This window comes from Solenopsis invicta, chromosome 4 (genome assembly GCF_016802725.1).
Source record: "Solenopsis invicta isolate M01_SB chromosome 4, UNIL_Sinv_3.0, whole genome shotgun sequence".
Classification (NCBI taxonomy): Eukaryota; Metazoa; Arthropoda; class Insecta; order Hymenoptera; family Formicidae; genus Solenopsis; species Solenopsis invicta.
Window position 1 is genome coordinate 16,480,346 of NC_052667.1, and position 22,500 is coordinate 16,502,845.

Below are 22,500 nucleotides of genomic sequence, written 5' to 3' on the forward strand. Positions count from 1 at the left end.
ATGTCGCACGAGTGTTTTAGCCTGTATCAAAAAAATCCAACAGAATTTTTGCGGCGAATGATAACCGTGAAATCTGGATACACTACCATACGCCTGAGATCAAACAACAGTCAAAGCAGTGGATTGCGATGGGAAAACCAACTCCGAAGAAGGCAAAGGTCGTTCTCTTTGCAGGAAAAGTGATGGCGACAGTTTTTTGGGATAGCCGTGGAATAATTTTTATCGATTACCTTGCAAAGGGTGAAACAATCAACGGAGAGTACTACGCTGCATTGCTGGATAAATTGAAGGCCATAATTAAGAAAAAACGTCCGCATTTGGCCAAGAAAAAAATCTTGTTTTACCAGGATAACGCTCGGGTTCACACGTCCATGGTCGCAATTGAACGAATTGAAGTTTGAATTGCTTCCGCACCCACCCTATTCGCCAGATCTAGCTTCCAGCGACTTTTTCCTGTTTCCAAATTTGAAAAAATTTCTTGGGGGGAAAAAAATATAAATCAAATGCTGAGGTGGAAAACGCTGTAAACCAATATTTTCAGGTTTAGACAATCAAATTTTTTTCTAACGTTTTAAAAGTATGGGAGAAACGTTGGACCAAATGTATCGAGTTGCATGGAGACTACGTCGAGAAATAAATTTTGTTTTGCTTTGAAATATGTGTTTTTTTTTTAAAAGGCCGGAAACTTTTCATAGCATTTTATAGATTTTGTATTTTTTGTGTTTATTTTTATATTAATTTTTATCAGTTTTTATAATATTGTCATATTATGTTATTAATGATTTATTTTACATTTTAATTTCATTGATTAATCATTTTCCTCTATTTTGTCTCAATTTCCGGTTCTTAACATGTCGCTTTATGCTAAGGAATATTTACAATTAGCAATGTTGAAGCGTTTATGTTAAATTATTTTTTTCATACATTTGAGAATAAATTAATTTTTGTTTTTTATTTTTCTTAATTAGATTGTTTTGTTAACTATTATTTTTCCTAATTTACATGTATCGAATCTAATTATTAATATGTACTGGTTCATATTATAATCCTTTCAAATTTTTTAGAAACATTTTTACATATTTTGAGCAAATATATTATTTTTTTATATTTTCAATGTTTATAGCATTTTCTGAATAAATTCATCATTTACACAAACATATTTTTCGAAATTTCGAAGTTTTGAAGTTAACTTCAATTTTCGAAGCTTCGAAGGCGCCTTAAAATTTGAAGCCTCGAAAAAATTTGAAGCTTTGAATCTTCGAAGTAAGTCAAAAGTAACCGCTCTAGTAAATAAATATAAGCAGTAGAAGAGAGAGAAATACAAGAGAAAAGAAGGGATTAGAGTAGGGTAACAGATCGCCAGGAAAAGGAACAAAATTAGATCAGATTTTAAGATAAGCTCGAAAAGTCCACTAGCAAGCTAATTTCCCAACCCATACCGTAGTCGAGAGCCCGAAACTTGAAGGAGTCAAGAAACATATAATCGCCTGGAGAATCGTGAGATACCAGACCCGATGTGATAGAGTATCAACCCCAGTACGACCGCCAGATGTACGATGACCAAAATTACGACAGAAAGATTAAATAGCGCGGATTTAACGATCGGATGACTGCTTGGTACGAGAGCAAAGACCTGGTTCCGGCTTACGCATCTCTCTCTCTCTCTCTCTCTCTTTCTTCTCATCAAAATTCTGAGATATGTTTATTACGATATACTAATGTAACGTGAAACGCGATAATTGAACGTGGACATTATCTATGCTATTTTGAAAGTCATATTAAATTCGAATCGTTAAATGACATTGGTGTACATTTCGTAACCGCCTTCGACTCTGTGATCGTTCCTTGATAATCGGTCTCTTAATAATGGGTTATTATTATGAATTACATTCTTGATTTTAAGACTGTAAAGATTGCTTTCCTTAAGAAGTGCTTTTGCAGGTTCCCAACTCAAATTAATATTTTAAATCAAATTGTATATTGTAATATATTATTTGAAAGAATATAAAATTTTTTTTATAAAACGGAGGTACATTGATACGTTTATTTAGGGTCAAAGTTTGAAAAAGTTCAATTATCAAAAAATCGGTACTCTCGTTCAAAATTTTTTTTTAATCTTGAATAATCCTAAGAAAATTGAATTATAAAAATTTTCTTAACTTTAAAATATAATATCAATAATAAATAAGAGTTAAGTGTGCAAATGATAAAAAAATGTATACATGCCCAATGCAGTAAAAAAGTAAACCCTGGTTTGTGGGTCCCTGGGTTGTGGCTATAATTTTTTAACCGTTTCATATTACACGTTTCTAGCGAATAATGAAACCACTGTAATAGTTAATAAGGACAAATGACATACGAAAGTGCTATGAATTTAGAGCGTTTTTATGGATGTCAAGGAAATTAATGACAAATAGTTTTAATAGCGGCCTGTAAGATAGATATTACAATTTAAAGGTTAACGAAAGAAGCAGTTCTCCAAGTTTTCTTCTCCTATTGATCCTGATATACTTATTGACAACTATTATTTTATGACATGATAAGAAAATGAAGTTAAAATTTTTTTTACTGTTGTAATTACATGTAGTTGGCAACAGGAAAATTGTTCTCGATAATATCTGCTTTTAGTTAATAGAAATAAAACATCAGTATATATTTTCTGTTATTGTGTTATTATGGTAACTTGATACAAACTAAGAGAAATTGTATCACTGTTAATGTTTTTACTACACTAACACGAAATAATGGACAATGAAAAAAATACATCATAGTTGATTATATACATATTCAGATTATATACATACAGTGAATTTTTAAAGTCGATTTTCTTGAAAATAAAGCTTGTGTGGAGAAATTTATTTCATATTTTTAATTAATTTTTACGTGAAAAATAATCTCATTTTGAATAACTGCGAATTACGCTTCACCCTTTATTAAATATTAAAGCTTTAATATCTATTGAAAAAAAATGGCACTTTAATTTATTTAAAATTAATATTTTTTTTCTTTTTTTCTATTTACATTTTTTTTCTTTTTCCTATTTAATTTTTATCAATTATTGAGTTTGTATTCTATTTGGAAAAAAAAATATTTAATTCATTAATGTCTAATTTATTAACGCTTACCGGATAATCAGGTCCACCAAATCCAGAAAACGTGCCAGATGATGGAAAACTGAAATCAGAAATGATGGTGAAGGATAATAGACGATATTACTTGGACCTCAAAGAGAATTCTCGCGGCCGTTTCCTGCGGGTGAGTCACCCTGTATGTACCAGCCAATTACTTACTTTCTACGCTAAGTCATAAGAAGACTCTGTTGGCTTTCGTCTCAAGAGGTCTGCTTTTATATAAAAAATGAAAAGATGTATAGAGATTTTTTTCTAGAATTATTATATAAAAAAGAGGGCTATACCCGACATAACGCTATTCTCGCTTTATAAATCCAAACGATACACTGAATTAAAACGGAATATCTTGTGTAATATTTACTTCGCTCTTCTCAGGTGTCGCAAACAATAACGCGAGGTGGACCCAGGACTCAGATTGCAATACCAGCGCAAGGTATGATAGAGTTTCGTGACGCACTAACGGATCTTCTTGAGGAATTTGGGACAGACGACGGTGGCTTCAAAGGAGATTTGCCGGAAGGTCGTTATATGCGCGTGGATAGCAAGAATTTCTATTTTGATATCGGCCAGAACAATCGTGGCATCTACATGAGAATTTCTGAGGTATATATATTATTTGCGTAAAAAACAAACAGATTAATCGTTCAAAGTTGTTATTTGTTTTTCTTTTGCTTTGTATTTTTTGTGCACATGCAATTTCCCAAAATGTTATGATACTAAAATCTAAGAACCGAGACTGGGAAGTTGGCATAACATTCTATTAATATAAAATATAGTTTTAAAAACTTGGGGAAAAACCCCGTTTTTTATTAATTTTTCTGTGAATTTTTTCGGTTTTTTTCTCAAGAGGTAGAAAAATTAATTGGAAAAATTCAAAAGGTGTTATACTATGGTAGTACTTTGTCAGTATCAAAATTATTTGTTTTACGATATGATTTCTTAATTCTAGCTTGCTACACTTATTTTCGAACCCGTAGTTTGCCATACTTCGATCCATGAGACAGCTTGATTTTCATCTCGTCACTTTCATTTTAATTAATATCTATTTTAAAGCTTATATTGTAAAATTTAAAAATATATAGTCTAAATACCATGCTCATAAGATAATAGGTCAAGAGAATGATAAAAAATAATTAAATTTATAATAATATACAGTAAAAAGTAAACTATGAAACGAGATTACACTTCAGAAGTTCACCGGATTAAAGTAATTAAAGTAAGAATCTGTGTTAATGAGATATAATTAGACAACAGTTCGTATAAAGTTAGACTAATGTTTCTGTCTTTAAAGTTTCTTTCCTATTTATGATATGTACGAAGTAGGGATGTTCGATTCCGATTTGATTCTTTACACATTTTTTTTGTTTAAAAATCGATTTTTTTAATCGGATTTCTGGTATTCGATTTTTTTGCAAATCGATTATTTACCCTAAGAATCGAAAAACCGATTTTTATTTTTAAAAATTAATTTTTTTCTTTACCTATTGCCCTTAAAGCGTCGTCTACAATAAAGACTAAAATTGAGGTTAAGTATGATATTCTGGACGCGGCCATGCTGTTATTTCTGAATTCAATGTCCATTAAAGATTAGTAATTATAAAAATATTATGTAATTTTATATTATAAATAAAACATACAAAAGTACATAAAAGGAACGTATGTAAATAAAAAATGATGTGAAAGCAACCTATATTTTTTAACAAATACTTTTTATTTTTTCAAAAACTTAATGCTTAATTACATAATTACCTGTTTTATTTATTGGTTAAAGTTTTAAAAATAAAATCTTAGAACTAATAATAGTTCATTTAAAATTGATAAAACATTAATAATTAAATATTAATGTACGTTTTAATTATATATATAAATTTTTACGATTTGTTAGATCGATTCTAGCAAGATCGATTCTTTGATTCCAATTTTTTTACAGAATTGATTTTATGATTCGATGCAGAATCGATTTAAGAATCGATTTTTATAAGAGAATCGAACATCCTACGAAAGAAACAAAAAGCAAACCATAAAAACAAATTAAAACAGAATTAATTATTTTTTAAAGAAAACATATGCCTCTTACTAATTGCTAATATTCAAAATTCTTCACAAATAATTATATAAAACATAAATATTAACTTAAATTAATCTTTAAATTAAATAACCATTTTTTATTTATTAAATAATATTGTAACTCTTATAGTTTTATGTATTATTTTGTAGTAGTATAACTATTTTTATGTGACATGCTGGAGAAGTTTGATTACAACCAAAATTAAATATATTAGGATTTTCAATCCTCAAAAGAAATTTTTGTTAGGATTACATTTATTCTTACAACGGTTTGTTTAATAATTGATAATTATTAAACCTCAAGTGATGTAATATTCCAAATATGAATATAAAAATTAGCTCAATATTAATTCCAGCGCTTATACGAGATATCTTATTCTAATAATATTGTAAAATGAGGTAGCATGTCATTTACATAGCAATTTTTTCGCAAAACAATGTTTCAGACAAAAAAATTGGAACTTTTCTGGTTTTTTTCCAGCAATTTAAAAAAACGGTTTTTTAAAACTATAATAGAAAACAAATGATTACAGTTATAGTAACATTTTTCGCAGTTTTGGGGTCTTTTTTTATATAAATAAACAAGAGTTTTGCATTTTTTACACCAAAAAAACCAAAATCGAAGAAACGTTATGCTAACTTCACGAACCTAGCAGACTTTTTCATCTACAATACAAGAAAACAATAAATATTACTTTTAATAAGAGTTTCAGTTAGTACTATTTGAGTTCTCGTAATTAAAAAAAAAGATTTGAAAAAATTCAAATAATTAACATTTTTTTACATTTTAAATAAAAAAAATGTTACTGCACAATCGGCATTGCCGAAAAATATTTTATTGCAAAGTTATACAGAAAAAATCATTAAGTGAAAATAAAAAATTGTTCAAAAATCTACTTTTCCTTTAAAAAAAAAATTATATCTGCAACAAACGAACTTTTGAAATAACCGATATTCGTTAATGCGCGGAATTAGCTCGCGGCTAGATTAACGAAATAGGTTCGAAGTGAGAGAGAGAAAATAAATCGATACGCGGTATTGAGATATGATTGGCGAGACTATGAGATTTATTTCTAATGCAAGGTTTCTAACAATACATGATATATATATTTTCAAGCTGAAGCGTGAACAGTGCGTTTGCGGCGGGTTACAAGAAAATAACAGAAAAGAAAGACAGAGCGTAAAATATAATTTGGTACAATCCAATATTTTGGACGGACAGCGATATTGAGAAATTAATACTGTGCGCTATTTTCAACTGTAATTTTATTTAGTTTCAACCTTCCGGTATACGATTAAAAAGTGAAATAGCAATAACAATTGATGAAACTATATAATTTTGGCAAATATGTGATCAAAGTTACAATAAATACAGGGTAATTTTTGAAAAATTATAACTTTCTTAAAAATTATTATAAAGAACTGATTCAAAAAACGAAATTAAAGCTAAAGGATCATATTATTATAAAAAAATATTCTTCTATTAGTTTGGATACGTAATTTAATGTTAATTTTGCAACATGAAAAATGTTTATTTTTATGATGTAAAATTAGCGGATAATAGGATTTTTAATAAATATAGCTTCAGTTCTGTGAATTTAATAAATTTTAATACGAATTTAGTGTAAAAATTACATCTTTATATATATATATATATATATATGTATATGTATTTTAACTATATACAGGGTGTCCGAAAAATCGCTTGAAATATTTCGGGATGTGATTCGGGACTTAAAAAGAAGGAAAAAAGACTGTATAAACATAGATCCAGGAATAAGTTTTTTCTGAATTATAGCCACTTGCATATTTAAAAAATCATAATTTATAGTCCTGCATTTGTGCTGAAAGTGGTCATTTTGAACACCTTATTTATTTCGATTTAAATACTTTTTTTGAGTTTTTGATAATTACATTTGCAAACATCATTCGAGTGACGTCATGTATCATTTTATTTTTATTTAACAATCAGTAAATAAGAATAAAATTTTTTTTTCTATTTTTTAAATAAAATTATATAATATATAGACGTAAACTAATCTTTTTCTTTAATAATCCTTTTGATATTGATATTACTCAGAATGGCTTTGGATCTAACAATAAGTTCTATACTTAGTCTTATCCTTGAAAAAGTTCGAATTTTAATCACAGTTTATATAGCTTTTATGTGCACATATAAATAATTAACCCTTAATAGTCCCACTTCCAAATAATAACATAATGGTCACATGGGGTCCACTGGACCCCCCTGCACAAATCGCCATTTACCAGTTTTTCGACATTTCGTCGCAAAAATTTTACTGGACATACCTTGAGGTCTATTCTTTATCATCTAATAATTTTTTTTAAATTAGAATTTAATATAGTGAAAAAAAATCAAATAGAAAAAACTGCAAAATTTGACTTTTTTTAAGAAAAATATAAAATTTTTAATTTTTGAGATAATTCAACAAAAATTTAGGGGTGTATTCTCAAGATAGAATACTTTCAGATAAATTTAACATAATAAACAAATTCAAATAAAAAAATTGCAAAATTTGACTTTTTTTACAAAAATATTCATAAAATTTTTAATTTTTGAGATAATTCAACAAAAATTTAGGAGTATATTCTCAAGAGAGTATACTTTCAGATAAAAATTAGTTTCATAGAAGGTTGTTTGATTTTGAATGATCTGTTTACCCTTAAAGTTAAAAGAAGGACGCGTGGGGTCTTTTGGACCCCGTGTGATCATTACGGGTTAATATAGATATGTCACATGCATCTGACATAATTAAAGATACTTTACGTGGGTGCTCTTTAGCAAATGACACAAATAAACACAAGAGTAATTTTATCTTTGTCCCTCACTGAATTTCAAGCAATAGCTTTAAATTTGACACCATGTTCCAATATAAATAAAATAATTGAGTAATGTTAGAAATATAAAGTTCTAGTATTTAAATTATCAATGCTTTAAAATATTACAAGAAAAAACAGGAAAGTAACTAAAAAGTAACTTCTCATAACTTTTTTAATAACTGTAACTATAATGAGTTATTTTTTAAAATCAGTAACTTGTAACGGTAACTAGTTTTTTTTTTTTTAGAAAGAAACTGTAACTAGTTATTTTTACGAAGTAACATTTCCAACCCCTAATTAAAACTGACCTTCTACGAGGGTAAGTCAAAAATTATCCGCACTTTTGCTAGAACACGGGGTCGATTATGAATTTTCCTTAGGGCGGAAACGTGAAAAGTGAAAAATTTCTCCATTAACTTCAATGGTAAAGATTTTCACTTCACGTTTCTGCCCTAGGGAAAAAGTTTTATAATCGACCCTCATATCTTTAAGTTTGTCATACTGCGTTCCGGGCAGACAGGTACTACTGGGATCTCGTGATCAAAACTGGACCTTTATCGTGTCAGTTTGTTTACCGCTACGAGTGTGTAAATATGACTGCTCCGTTAGAAGTTTGCACCAAGAAGGAAGAGAGCTGTGATACAATTTTTTTAATTGGAAAGAGTGAAAGGTGCTGATATTCATTAGAGGCTTTCAACACAATGCGGAGATAGTGCTTTACCACGCAGAAATGTATATGAATGGACCGAAAAGTTTAAAAGTGAACGCACAAGTGTGACACACGAAGAGGGAGCAGGATGCCCTTCCACTACCGACGAAAAGGTTCAACAAGGTTAAGAGTTGATACTGACAAACCGGCATATTGTGTTAAAAGCCTCCGATGAATTTCAGCACTTTTCACTTCTTCCGATCAAAAAAATTGTATTACAGCTCTCTGTTCCTCCTTGGTGCAAACATCTAGCGGAGCGGTCATATTTACACACTCGTAACGGTAAACAAACTGACGCGATCAAGATCAAGGTCCAGCTTTGATTATGGAACCCCAGTAGTGACAACATAAAGCCTGCCTGCCCGGAACGCAGTGTGATAAATTTAAAAAGGTGTTCTAGCAAAAGTGCGGATAATTTTTTACTTGCCCTAGTATGAAGTCGGAGCATATTTAATTCTACCGAGGTACTTAATCTTGACACTTTTATATTTCTGGAATCTCTAAACACTGAATATTAAAGCTAATATTAAATTCTAAAAATTCAAAATAATAGATTTAATATAGCAGATAAAATTACAAAAATTTATAAAATTATATTGAAAAATGTATAATTACTTTTTTTGAAACAGACGATTAAAAAGCCTACGTCAGTTATAGCGGTTCTTTTGCCGAAAAATAATGTTTAATTGTTACAATCTCCAGCGTAAACTGCGCGCCGCGGCATTAAAGCAAAGAAATATTGATTTTTTGTAACTCAATGTAATACACGACGTAGATTTATTCTTTTAAACTGAAGAACATTAATACAAAATTTTGGAACACTCGGAAATTTACTTGCCTCTTTTTAATGAGATTTTCCCGTTCTTTATTGTAAAACTTGTTTGATTCAAGTAAAACTTTTGGAATAATAAAAAGTCATCATACTGGTCACTATATTACTTTGTTTTTGGATATTTCTTAAATAAAAGCTAAAAATAAAACTTTAAAAACATAAATACAGGTTAGAGAGTGTTTTCTATCAAATAGTATAATAATTTCTATAATTAATATTTTATGCTCAACTTTCATTTATAAAAATAATATATAGTCAATGAGCAGACGAGATTAGCTAGGTGTACAGTATAATGCATTAATTCGCGTGTTTTCTCACGAAAAAAATGCTAGTACACAGTAATAACGTCAATACTGACATCCAGTAGTGTGACTACTGAGATGCAATAATATCACTACTGAACTAGTAGCATCATACAGAGATTGTTCAACAGAATATTGTCGTTATCTTATCGTCGATTTCATAACAAGAATTTGAAGAAAATAGTTGAGATACTTCTAAACAATTGTTATTCACTTGATTTCATTTTAACCCTTAAACACGTAAGTGGGTCTGAGATACCCCATATGAAGTTTTGAACGCTTGCTGTGTGAAGACGGAATGAGATAGGAGGTTCGGACTAAGACGTAAAAAAAGTTTGAAATCTTCTCTTTCGATTGATATGGTTGATCAACTTTTTTGGTCAATTAGAATTCGAACGACACGGTAGCAAAGTTTTGTTAGGGTCAATGCGACTCATATATTGTGTAAGTGGAACTTTTTTTGTATTTTACATAAAAAAGCTAGACAAAATACGTTCGAACAGGCGGGTTCGCGGATGTTACTCGCGTATACTCTGTCTAAAATTGGAATACTATAAAATGCTCTAGAAAAGAGAGTTTTTCCGAAATATATCATGAAATACATCAATTTTCAATTTTAGACATGATTTAATCAAAAATACCTCATATTCGTCTTGTTACATAAGTTAATTTTTTAATAGAAATGACAATGATATAATTTTGTTTGAAAGTATGAATCTTTAGCTTTAAAACGCCATATTGTAAAGTCCTTAAAAGTTTTTTTGTTGCAAAGATATGATTTTTTTTTAAGTGGATTTTTAGATGCCTAAAAATACCTCATATTCTCCATGTTACATAATTATACTTTGTAAAACGAATGACTTTGCCAAATTTTATTTTGAAATTTTATTTTGAATTGACTCTTTAGCTTTAAAATGCCGTATTTGAAAGTCCTTAAAAGTTTTTTGTTGCGAAGACATGATTTTTTGAAGGAAAAGTGAATTTTTGATTAATTTCTTATTTTTGCTTAATGGTTTTTCCTTTAATAACTTCACAATAAATTATTTTTCGGCAATGCTGATTGTGCAGTTACACTCCTGAGATTCTGAACTTTTATTAAAAAAAAAAAAAAAATTGTTGAAAAATATTGTAATCAAAATTATAATTTCTCAAAGTTGGAAAAGTTTCTCAGACCCGAAAATGTGTTTCCATATTTTACAGAATCGATGTTTTTAAGGGTTAGAAGAACAGTTAATGAATGAATAAAACAATTACTACACAAAAAAATATCGGTTCGAGAGAAAATGCAGCTTTGATTTTAATTAAAAAAACGAAAAAACAAAAATACATTTTTTATGACTTCTCACGTAAAAAAAAACTCGGAAAAATTTAGGAAAATTATTTAAAAATAAAATAAGATAAAAACCAGAATTAAGAAACATCAAAATGATATTAAAAAATTACTGGCTCACCATCTATAATTTCTATCCATAGAATAGAGAATAGTTATAATTTTGACTGAAAAAATATAAGAATATTAGATAATGAATCATCCACGATTAAAAAATCTTTGTCAGAAGCGATTTTCATAAAAAAAATGCGGAATAAATAGGCAAAGCGATCTGTTGCCAGTGATTATCTTCTTACCATTATTAATCTAACTGCTCCTATTTATTTGTAAGAATCTTCGATCTCCTCTACTTCACGTGTTCAAACTGATATATTTATCTTAACGACAACGTTCAAGAAATCATTAGTTACTTAAACACAAAACATTACATTTGAATTTACATTGGAAAACAAAGAGGGCAACTTATATTTTCGAATCTTCGATATAGCTACATGACTAGCTCCACAAGTGCTTTATTTTATCTTTTAACAATTTATGTTCTAATTATATAGAGGGTTGGTATTTTTAATTAGTTTTTAAGTAACGGGTGATATTAATTGTTATTGTAATTACGTGAGCAATAAAAAAATGTGTTTAGGAAAACTGATTTCGTCGAATATGATAATGTAATCTAAATCATACATTGTACAGATGGTCGCGACATAACACCAGATTAATGTTAATGCAAAAGGTATTTTCTTATAAGAAAACTTTGATCGACAAACGAGTGAGCAGTACTATGAGACGCCTACAATATAATAGACTGGGAATAAAAACGAAAATGTTCGAGAACATCATGAAAACTGTTAAGAGTAAAAACGCAAGACGGACAGGAATTGACTTAAAAATATGGAATTATTGCAAACTGAAACGCATTTCTTAATGTATAACCGCCACCGATAGAAAAATTCTACTATTTGAATCAACTAGACTGTTAACCAAATGCTATTGCTTTTTTAAAATTTTGCTTGTAGATAGGACATTGAAGATGACCCGACTCAAAGGTGAAAATGTCTGTTTCGATTGAAATAAGCTTTGTATTTTCTAATAATTAATATTTTCGCAACATAATTAAAAAAAAGAACGTCTGAGTAATTGGATCCCAAAACTGCTGGCACATTAAGCAGTAATGGCAGAAGTCAGACACTCCAGTAAGGAGAAAGTTAACTATAAAATAAATAGATAAATTAAGTAATAAAATATAATTTTTTTTTTTATATTAAACAACATAGGTAAAAGGCTAAAATTGGAAAACTCGCTCATTTTACGCTTTTCGGTATCTTATTAGTGTACACGTTATATATATACGGATTTATTGCGCTATTTTTCTTACTTTAAAATATTAAAGAAAATATTTAAAAATTCATGAAATATCTGTCAATATGGCAGTTGAAGATTCATAGTTATTGTCTATTCTCATGGAGAAGTGTACTGGTTACCCTACACAGCGATTTATCAAATTGCATCACAAGAAAAATATAAAAGAGAAAAATATAAAACAGTTTTAGAAAGTTACAAATGTGTAAAATGATCTAATATTATCAATAATATATACTTAGTGTTGTTTAAATTATACAATTTATGAAGAAAATCGTGCAAATTTTATTATTATTATTTTTTTTTTCAAATTTGTTTCTAGCAGATTTTATGTAGAAAGAAACTATAAATGTATGAACTATGGATTTTTATTTCTTTAATTATCTAAGCAGATCACGTATTAATATAATACAATGCTTAGTTTCCAACAAATAAGAGGCTATCGTTTTAGAAGGTCTATGCCAGTATTGACAACTTTTCTCTATTATTTTTAATTAGATAATTTAAAAAAAAAACAAATTGAATAAACGAGCTCACAGAGCCGCGCTAGTGATATATGCAATAATCAAAACAAAGAATTAAATTCAAATTTCAAGTAGACGTTTTGATCTTTAATAAATGGTCTTCTTCAATACAAAACAAAGCAAGCACCAGAGTTGCCTCTAACTATTTTGGATGTGACATTCGTGTATTATTATTTTAAATTGAGATACTCTACCATGACTAATTGTAAGACATAACTTTTCGGAACTTACAGTGTGAGCCGTTTAAGTTTCCAAAATGTGTCTATACACATTTCCGAGAGGTCATGATTATCTTATGTTAACTTATAACTAACAATCACTGGACAATTTTGATTTGGATTCTCATAGATTTGATGCTTGCTTTGTTTTGTATTAAAACAGACCGTTTATTAAAGGTCAAAACGTCTTGAAATTTGAATTTATTTCTTTCTTTTGATTATTGCGTATAACACCTAGCGTAGCACTGTGAGCTCTCTTTTTTTTTCTTTTTTTTTTAAATTTGTGTTATTACATTGTTGAGCTTTTCTCATATCATTTGTGTAAAGCTTTAAAAAAAAATATTTTAATAAAATGTATGAGCATTTTATACATATTTTTATATACAGGGTATACGAAAAGTGTGGAAACTCCTAAATATTTCTGTTTCCTTGCATTTTACAAGAAAGGTTTCAGACAAAAGTTGTAGGGTTTTAAAAGATCTATTTACTGATCTTATCAGTTTGACTTTGGATAGCGTCATCAAGGTCACATCGAAATCACATTAACTTTTTTAAATGGAACAACCTATTTTTGATTCCAGAATTTAACAACTGGTGTCAAGAGCTTTCCAAAACCATACAAGAAAGTTTATTTTCGTTGAGTACTTTTCGAGTTGTAAGGCTTGAAAGCTACAGTGTACTGTAACTTTCAAACGTCATAACTCGGAAAGTACTTCACAAAAATAAACTTATTTATAGTGTTTTGGAAAGCTCTTGATTACAAGAAAATGCAATAAAAAAATATAGAATGTTAGGGAAGTACCTTTTAATTAGGGAACTACCGATACTCTGAGGTCAGTCAATTTATAAGTCGCAAAACTGGATAGAGGTAATAATAATCAAAGTAACTTCTTGACATATATTTCACTTTTCGACATAGTCACCCTGTACATTCAGACACTTATCCCATCTTTTTACAAGTCTTTGAAAGCCGGCGGCAAAGAAGTCTTTTGGTTGCTGTCGCAGCCAACATGTAACCTTTTGGATTATATCATCAGTTTCAAAATCACGGCCACCCAAATGCTTTTTTAGAGGCCTAAACAGATGAAAAGTCTTTTTATTTTTATCTATTTAGGCCCCTAAAAAAGCATTTGGGTGACCGTCATTTTGAAACTGATGATGTCGTAATCCGAAAGGTTACATGTTGGCTGCGACAGAAACCAAAAGATTTTTTTGCCGCCGGCTTTCAAAAACTTGTAAAGAGACAGGATAAGTGAATGTACAGGGTGAATATGTCGAAAAGTGAAATAAATGTCAGAAAGTTACTTTGATTATTATTGCCTCTATCCAGTTTTGCGACTTATATATTGATTGACCCTAGTACCTTTTATTACATTTTCTTGTAGTCCATTTTGAGAGCTTTCCAAAACACTATAAATAAGTATATTTGTTAAATACTTTTCGAGTTATGACGCTTGAAAGTTACAGTACACTGCAGCTTTCAAGCCTCACAATTCGGAAGATACTTACCAAAAATAAACTTAAAATATTTAAGATAGACTCGGCAATATTAAAATTAGAATAAAACGTAGGAAATGCGAGTCAAACGCGGTAGTTGGAGCGAGCGTCAATAACAATAGCACATGTATTTTGCTATTAGTACATAAGTAAGCATACAAAAATCGGACGCGTTTCGACTTCCCTTGAAGTCATTATCAACGATTCAAAATTGGCGTTGTATTAAGAGCTGTGTGATCGCGTTGATTGACAGGAAAAACAAAACTTCTGTTATTCAGCTATAAAACAACTATAAAACCAAGATTAAAAAATCTAATTCACAATTGTAATGCCAAACAGAAAGACTCTATCAATGATTCTGAATCTGAACATACAAAAAAACTGGTTCACGATTCTTTTTATTCAATCAGTATCTAATAAATTCAAGGGCATTACAAATAATATTAACTCTATATCAGCATTTTACAACCTCAACAAACTTGGCATGTTTATCAAGGTTCATAAAGATCCCCTTAAAGACACGTCCAAAAAGAATGTGGTTTACAAAATATTATGTAAGGATTGCAATCGAGTTGCAATGCTTCTTATGTGGGCCAAACAGGGAGACAATTAAATACGGGAATCTTTGAACACCGTCAACATATTCGCAGAAACACAACAATTAATTATGTTATCACGGATCACAGGTTGCATTGCGGTCATGATTTTAATTGAGACAATGTACGAGTTCTTGATGTTGATAAGAACATTTTCAAACGACTTACTTCAGAAATGTTACACATTAAATCTCAGAGAGAGCGCTTGAATTTACAAACAGACACAGACTTTCTTGATCATGCCTATTTCGCGATCTTAGACAAGTTATAATGGTTTTGTGACCTCTCATATACATATCGGCTATGATTCCTCTCTCACTTGTGTTTGTACCGTTGACGAGGAAACATCGACTATCTCTGTGCTATTATTTATTATATTTATTTGGTTTTGTGTCCGACTTACAATGACGTTCACATTTGAAGATCTGTGTTATTTATTATCTTACACATTTGACGTCAATTTAAAGGCCTTGTTTTTGGCAGTCGCTGGTGAGTTCTTTGATAATCTTATTTTATAACTTCCGATAATTCATTATCGCTGCTCACCACAGATTACGACATGATTGTTCGTTTTGTCCATCTTGATTGTCAACATTGATGGATCACTATTTTCAATTTTTGAACATGTGGAAGCGACGTTACGGCTTGTCAATTTCACTTTTTAGTCGGAGACAACATGCTGAATAACAGAAGTTTTGTTTTTCCTGTCAGTCAACGCGATCACACAGCTCTTAATACAACGCCAATTTTGAATCGTTGATAATGACTACAAGGGAAGTCGAAACGCGTTCAATTTTTGTATGCTTACTTATGTACTAATAGCGAAATACATGTGCTATTGTTATTGACGCTTCAACTATCGCGTTTGACTCGCATTTCCTACGTTTTATTCTCTAAAAATAAACTTGTTTATAGTGTTTTGGAAAACTCTAGACACCAGCTATTAGATTCTAGAATCAAAAATAAGACGTTCCATTTAAAAAAGTTAATGTAATTTCGATGTAACCTTGGCAGCGCCATCCAAGGTTAAACTGATAAGATCAGTAAATAGATCTTTTAAAAGCCTACAACTTTTGTCTAAAACTTTTCTTGTAAAATGAAAGGAAACGGAAATATTTAGGGGTTTCCCACTTTTCGTAAACCCTGTAAACATGAGCCATTGTTTAGAAGTTCTTTACTACGAAAAGTATGTTTAACGAGATATTTTTCCTATAGTTTGAATAAACAACTAACGTTTGCAACTTTACGTTCTGAACCTTTATCCTTCAACGCTGTTTATTTGAAGATATAAGACAAATTTTTAATTCATCGATTGATCAATTGTATTATGCGGAAATGCAACATTGCTTTGTAAAAGCTGAATTGGCGCATAACACAATTGATAAATCGATGAATTAAAGAACTTATATTGGAATATACAATTCAAGACTCAAAAATATCCAAAAATTGAAGACTAGATAACTCTATTCATGCTGTAAATATCGGTTTCCAATCAATTCCCATTTAAATCAAATGTTTACAATCTGTTCATGAATCATGCTGTTATGTTACTATACTTACCAGAAAAAAATTAAATTTGTATTTTTTAATTAAAAAAACATTTTTTTCGTTTCTTCCCCCCCCCCTTTTTTACTAGAAGAATACTGTTCTTTTATATTTCTAGATTTGCCATCATCATAAAAAATAGTTATTTTCATAGGAAATCTTCCAATTTATTAGTTTTTTACAATATAAACGAAAATCCTTATTGGTCATAGCTATTGAGATCTTAGTGCTGATATTTATTGTGTGATTTTATATACCTTTTATATACCATGTGCCTCTTTTAGCAAGCGTTCTTACTACATATTACTGATTGTTGCGAAGAATATTATCACATGTCTTAGTGATCGAATTGGCTAAGACACCCTTCTTGGAAAATCCCAGGTTCGATCCTTAGTTATTTTTCACAACAAATTTTTTACAATTTTTTTCAGAGGAAAAGGGTTCTCACATTTAGATGCCTGTTAAAAATATTTATTATTAAATTGACTTTCAATTTAATAACGTGATATTATTTTTCTGTTCAACTTGAACTTATTCAACTAGAACTGTGTTTTAAGACCATAAAGTTAGTCGGTGCGCAGTTTCATAAATTTGAAAAGATACAGAGGACAGTGGGCTAAATCGAACCGTGTTTCAAATATGACCTTTTTAATTTAAATGAATACGATTGAACAGATTTGCGTACTATTTATAATGTAAAGTTCTTATAAGATACCGAACATGTGACAGCAGTTTAACAGTTCTCTATTATAACATTCATAGAATAGAATATGTATTTTCAGTCATCGTGCAAGAATTTTTTAGAAATAGAAAATCTCTGTAAATTATTATTCAAAAGTTACTAAAATTTTGAAAGGTAATTAATTTAAAGTAATTAAAGAGTGTAAAATTCAAAAACATCAATCATTTTGTGATCACTTTTGCAATCTATTGTAAAATTTATTTCAAAATTCTAAAAGACTCGTGTCCAAATCGGATTTTTAGAATTGCAATCTAATCATAATACTGGTGATCGGCCGACTAAATTTGGTTCTGGCAATGTTACATTAATAAAATATTATGAGTCATCAGACTCGAAATAATTGAATTTTATCGATTTCAACTCTAATTATATAATAACAATGTCATAACATAATCGGGAAACATCTAATCATATAAACTCTCATTAATTTGTTTTTTTTAAATAAAATTTTTATTTTTTATTGTCAACTTGCTCGTTTTTATTCAATACTAAAAAAACACATTAAAATCTTTTAAAATTCTATTTAAAAATTGATAAAAATAGAAATATCCGATTTGGACCAGAGGATGGTTCGATTTGGAATTATTGGTTCTAAATCGGACTTAAAGCATTTTTACATTTTCTATTATAGTTCAACACAGGTACGTTAAAATAGTTTGAAGCAAAAATGAAGGGAATTAAATTATTTTTTTAATGACACCATCAATTTTACTGTCAGACTTTATTTGCACCTTATAGAAAGCAAAAACTGCAAATAGGTCTTACTTACTCCACTCTCCCTTATAAAATTACACGATAAATATTAACACTAATAAGGGAAGACTCAACTTTTGACATCACAAATTTTACCAAACTTTAAATATGTTGTAGCCCTCACGTTACAGCACAGTATAACTGTTGTCAATACGCAATAATTTACATGAAATTATTGTTTAAAGTTTACCTTGTGCCTATCATACCGAGCCGATAGAGATCATTACCGTACATTAAACATTGACTTTGAAATTTAGTGTCAGTACTGAAAATCTATAATTTACGTTGCGTACTATATATTTTCAGTACTGGCAATAAATTTTGGAGCCGAGCGAATAAAGTACAATGCTAGAATTGATTATCAGAAGAAATTTATTTATTTATTTATTTTACGTACGATTCTAGAGATTTCCAGTTCAGATCCCGCTGTGTATAACTAATTCGTTTGCAATATTTTTGTAATATGCAATCAAATCAAATAAATTGTTATTTTTAAAAAAATATTTGATAAAAAATATTATTTCCTAATTAACACATTTTTTATACTTTTAACCAAAACGTATTTAAAAATTTCAGATTTTTACTGGAGATAGGCTTAAAAAATTAAAAAATTATTTGTAAAATACATAATAAAACTTATATAATACAAGAAAATAAAATGATAAACTAAAATAGAAAATTAATAAAAAAAATTAAATGACTCGAAAATAATTAGTTTTGCATTTTTGCATATTTTTGGATGATATTCATCATAAAAACATATGAAACACATGACTACTCCAAGCGCATGTAATAAATACAATATACAGTAATGACCTCTGTCGGCTCGATATAATAGGTACATGGTAAACTTTGAACGATAATTTTTTGTAAACTATTGCGCATTGACAACAGTTATACTATGTAATAATGTGTAGGATATACTACAACATATTTCAAGTTTGACAAAATCTGTAAAGTCAAAGATAGGGCCTCCTTTTGTGAGATGTACTAATAGCTACAACCGATAAGGCTTTTCGTTTATATTGTATCACATCTGTCGAAGTTCTCTTTAGTATAATTTATTATTTTTTACATTTCAGTAAAATAGAATAAAAAAAGAAGAAAACAAAAGAGCTTTTTTAAGGGTCTACATGTTTCCGATGGCAAAATATTATAGGTTTTGATGAATTTTTTAGAAAGAAAATGAAATTTAATATTTAGAAGAAAGTACAATAAAAGTATATATAAAAGAATATTTTTATTATTTTTTGTTCAGGTTTAAACATTTCTTCAGGCGATATTCTAGATAATATCCATAAAAAAATTTTTCAGAAACGATATAATTCCGGGTTTATATAGTCATTGAATCTTTAAAATTATAATATGCGTTTATAAAATAATTATGTGTCAACCGATTAAATTTTTTAAATTAAATTGTTTTAATTAAATTTGCAAATTTTATAAAAATTATGTAATATTGAGAAAAATTGATTTTTTCGATACAAAATTTTTGAAACTAATTAACTTTAAATCAACATTGTAATGTATTAATTTTAATTACCTTTCCCACCATAACGGGATTTATGGAATTTTATAACTTTGTGGTGCTATATCTCAACTAAAAGCATATTTTTTAACTTAAAATATTTAAAAGCGAAAATCTCAGTTTAGGACAAAGACAAGAATTTAAAAAAAATATTTTCAAGTAATTACACTTGTTTAAAGAAATTGTGTTACAAAAACTCCCTAAAAATAACTATTTTGAATAAAAATTTTAAATTTTTTGTTGAAGATTTTTAGAAATATTAAATTTTTAAAAAACTTCAGCAAAAAATTGATTTTTTAGTTGATTTTTTGAACTAACAAAAAAATGGTACATTATGAATTGCTCCAAAAAATTTAATTATTTGAAATATCGAAAATCGACATTTTTGAAAAATCCATTTGAAAATTATGATTTTACCATTATGAACAAAATTTTATTATTTGAACATAATTATTTGAAAATAAAGTAATAACTACAGAGTTGTAATGCATAAATATTATTATTGTATTTAGAATTAAGGAGTACAGACCTCAAAGAGAGATTCAAAAGTTTCACAGTATTTGCGCACATTAATATGCAAAAAGCGAATATTATGTGTAATAATGTATATACAATAGACTAAAATAATTTTTTTAATTTAGCAATTTCATATACTTTACTATTTAGAATCCAATAAACGTATATTTAATAAAAAACAAAAGATACTTAGAACGTAGAAAACTTGCGAGTTAACCACACGAGGGTACTCCTTTTGAATTTTTGTACATTCTCTCGTTGATAATAACGCAAAAAATTGCCCCTACAGACTTATTATATCTATGGATAATTAAGGTTTTTTTTTTAATCTCAATCCAGGTCTTTAAATTACTATAGTAATAAGAAAACTTAGACCAATATGTGAAGATACAAATATAAACAATCAAGAAATGATCATAGCTAGATCTTAGTGCTGATATTTTCTTATATGATTTTATATAGGTATATTTTCAAATTCACGAAATTGCGCGTCGAATAAATATTCGATCTTAAAAGATAGCTCTAAGTTGAACAAAAAATAATTATATCACGTTATTAAATTGAAAGTCAGTTTAATAATAAATAATGTTAACAAGCATCTAATGTGACAATGATGCCAATAAGAAGCTTGCTCTTATTTTTTGCAACAAAACCGTCAAAATTTTTCAGGAAAAAATAGCATTTTATTGACATCATTGTCACATTACCGCATCAGCAATATTTTTAAATATTTATTCTTTATTATAATAAATATTTAAAAAACATTTTAAAAATATTGTCTGCTGATTAGGTAAATGTTTGTTAGCATCATTTATTATTAAATTGACTTTAAATTTAATAATATAACTATTTCTTATTTAACTTAAAAATATTAAAATCGAAAATTTATTCGGCAGCCTCGTGAACTTGAAAATGTATATAAAATCCTATAAGCAAATAACAATATCGAAATCTAGTTATGATTAAGGCTTCTCGAGTGTTTATATTTGTGTCTTCAAATTATATTATAAAAAAGTTACACAATGTAAAAAATCGCATTAGATACTCCGATGGCAAGCTAGAATTAATTGTTTTATAAAATAATATTAAATTAAAAGTAAAAGTGAATAGTTTAACAATCGATAGAAAATTTTATTATGAATAAAAACAAAAATTTTTATCAATGCGACATTAAGAAAAAATATAGCGACATTCCAAAACATTTCTCAAGCATACACGCGCCTATAATTTCATTATTTTTGTGACTTTTACATTAATTTTTTGGTTCCATATTCTTAACTATAAAAAACAATTTTTAATTTAAAAAAATCAATTTTTTTTAAATTGAGAACATGTGTAATCTCTTAATTTAATGTTGTGTATTAACAATATATAATGCAAAGTCTACATTCTTACAGGTAAAGACGAACTTTAGGACAGCTATCACCGTACCAGAAAAATCTTGGGCACGTTTCCGTGATATTTTCGCAGATTATTGCGAGAAGATGAAGGAAGGCGGCGGTGGTGTCAGCAGCAGCAGCAGTGGTGGCGGAGGAGGAAATATACTGTCCGAGGGGAAAGGCTCGGTGGTGGCACAGGTACCATCGCCATCCTCGATTACGCAGCCTAATCCCAATCCAAATTTAGACTCTCCCCTAATCAAGTGAAAAAGGCTTTAACTTAACTCGAACATTTGGGAATTATAACTCGTAAACTCGTTTTCAAGTCATTAAGCGAAGTAACGGAACTTGTCAGAGTCTATGCCGTCGTTGTCATCGTCATATTAATTCATCGGCTATGACATCGACACGGTCATCGGCATTACCATCGATATAATCATCGTTACATCGTCATCAAGACCATTTATCGTCATCGTCACCGTCGCCAGATCATTACCATCGTTGCGTCGCACCATCACACTTGCCACTAAGCGCAAACACCAAAATTCGCCTGAAATACGACCATTGTATTGTACGACCATTGTATTGCAGAGGGTATCGACTGATTGTTGAATATATTCATACAATCACAGAT

At 29.0% G+C, this 22,500-nt stretch overlaps 1 protein-coding gene across 2 annotated transcripts in view; it reads left to right on the top strand.

Moving 5' to 3' along the window:
* Positions 1–22,500, top strand: part of LOC105198064 (transcriptional activator protein Pur-beta) — a 121,281-nt gene that overhangs the window by 92,790 nt on the left and 5,991 nt on the right. The window contains exons 5-7 of one of the 2 annotated variants that reach the window (XM_011164708.3): positions 3,137–3,267; positions 3,507–3,734; positions 21,885–22,500. The exon at positions 21,885–22,500 is cut by the window's right edge and continues 5,991 nt beyond it. In XM_011164708.3, the coding sequence (XP_011163010.1) occupies positions 3,137–3,267; positions 3,507–3,734; positions 21,885–22,133 (608 nt within the window). In that variant the 3' untranslated portion in view covers positions 22,134–22,500. The remainder of the gene's footprint in view (positions 1–3,136; positions 3,268–3,506; positions 3,735–21,884) is intronic. The other variant, XM_011164709.3, reaches the window with a different exon arrangement.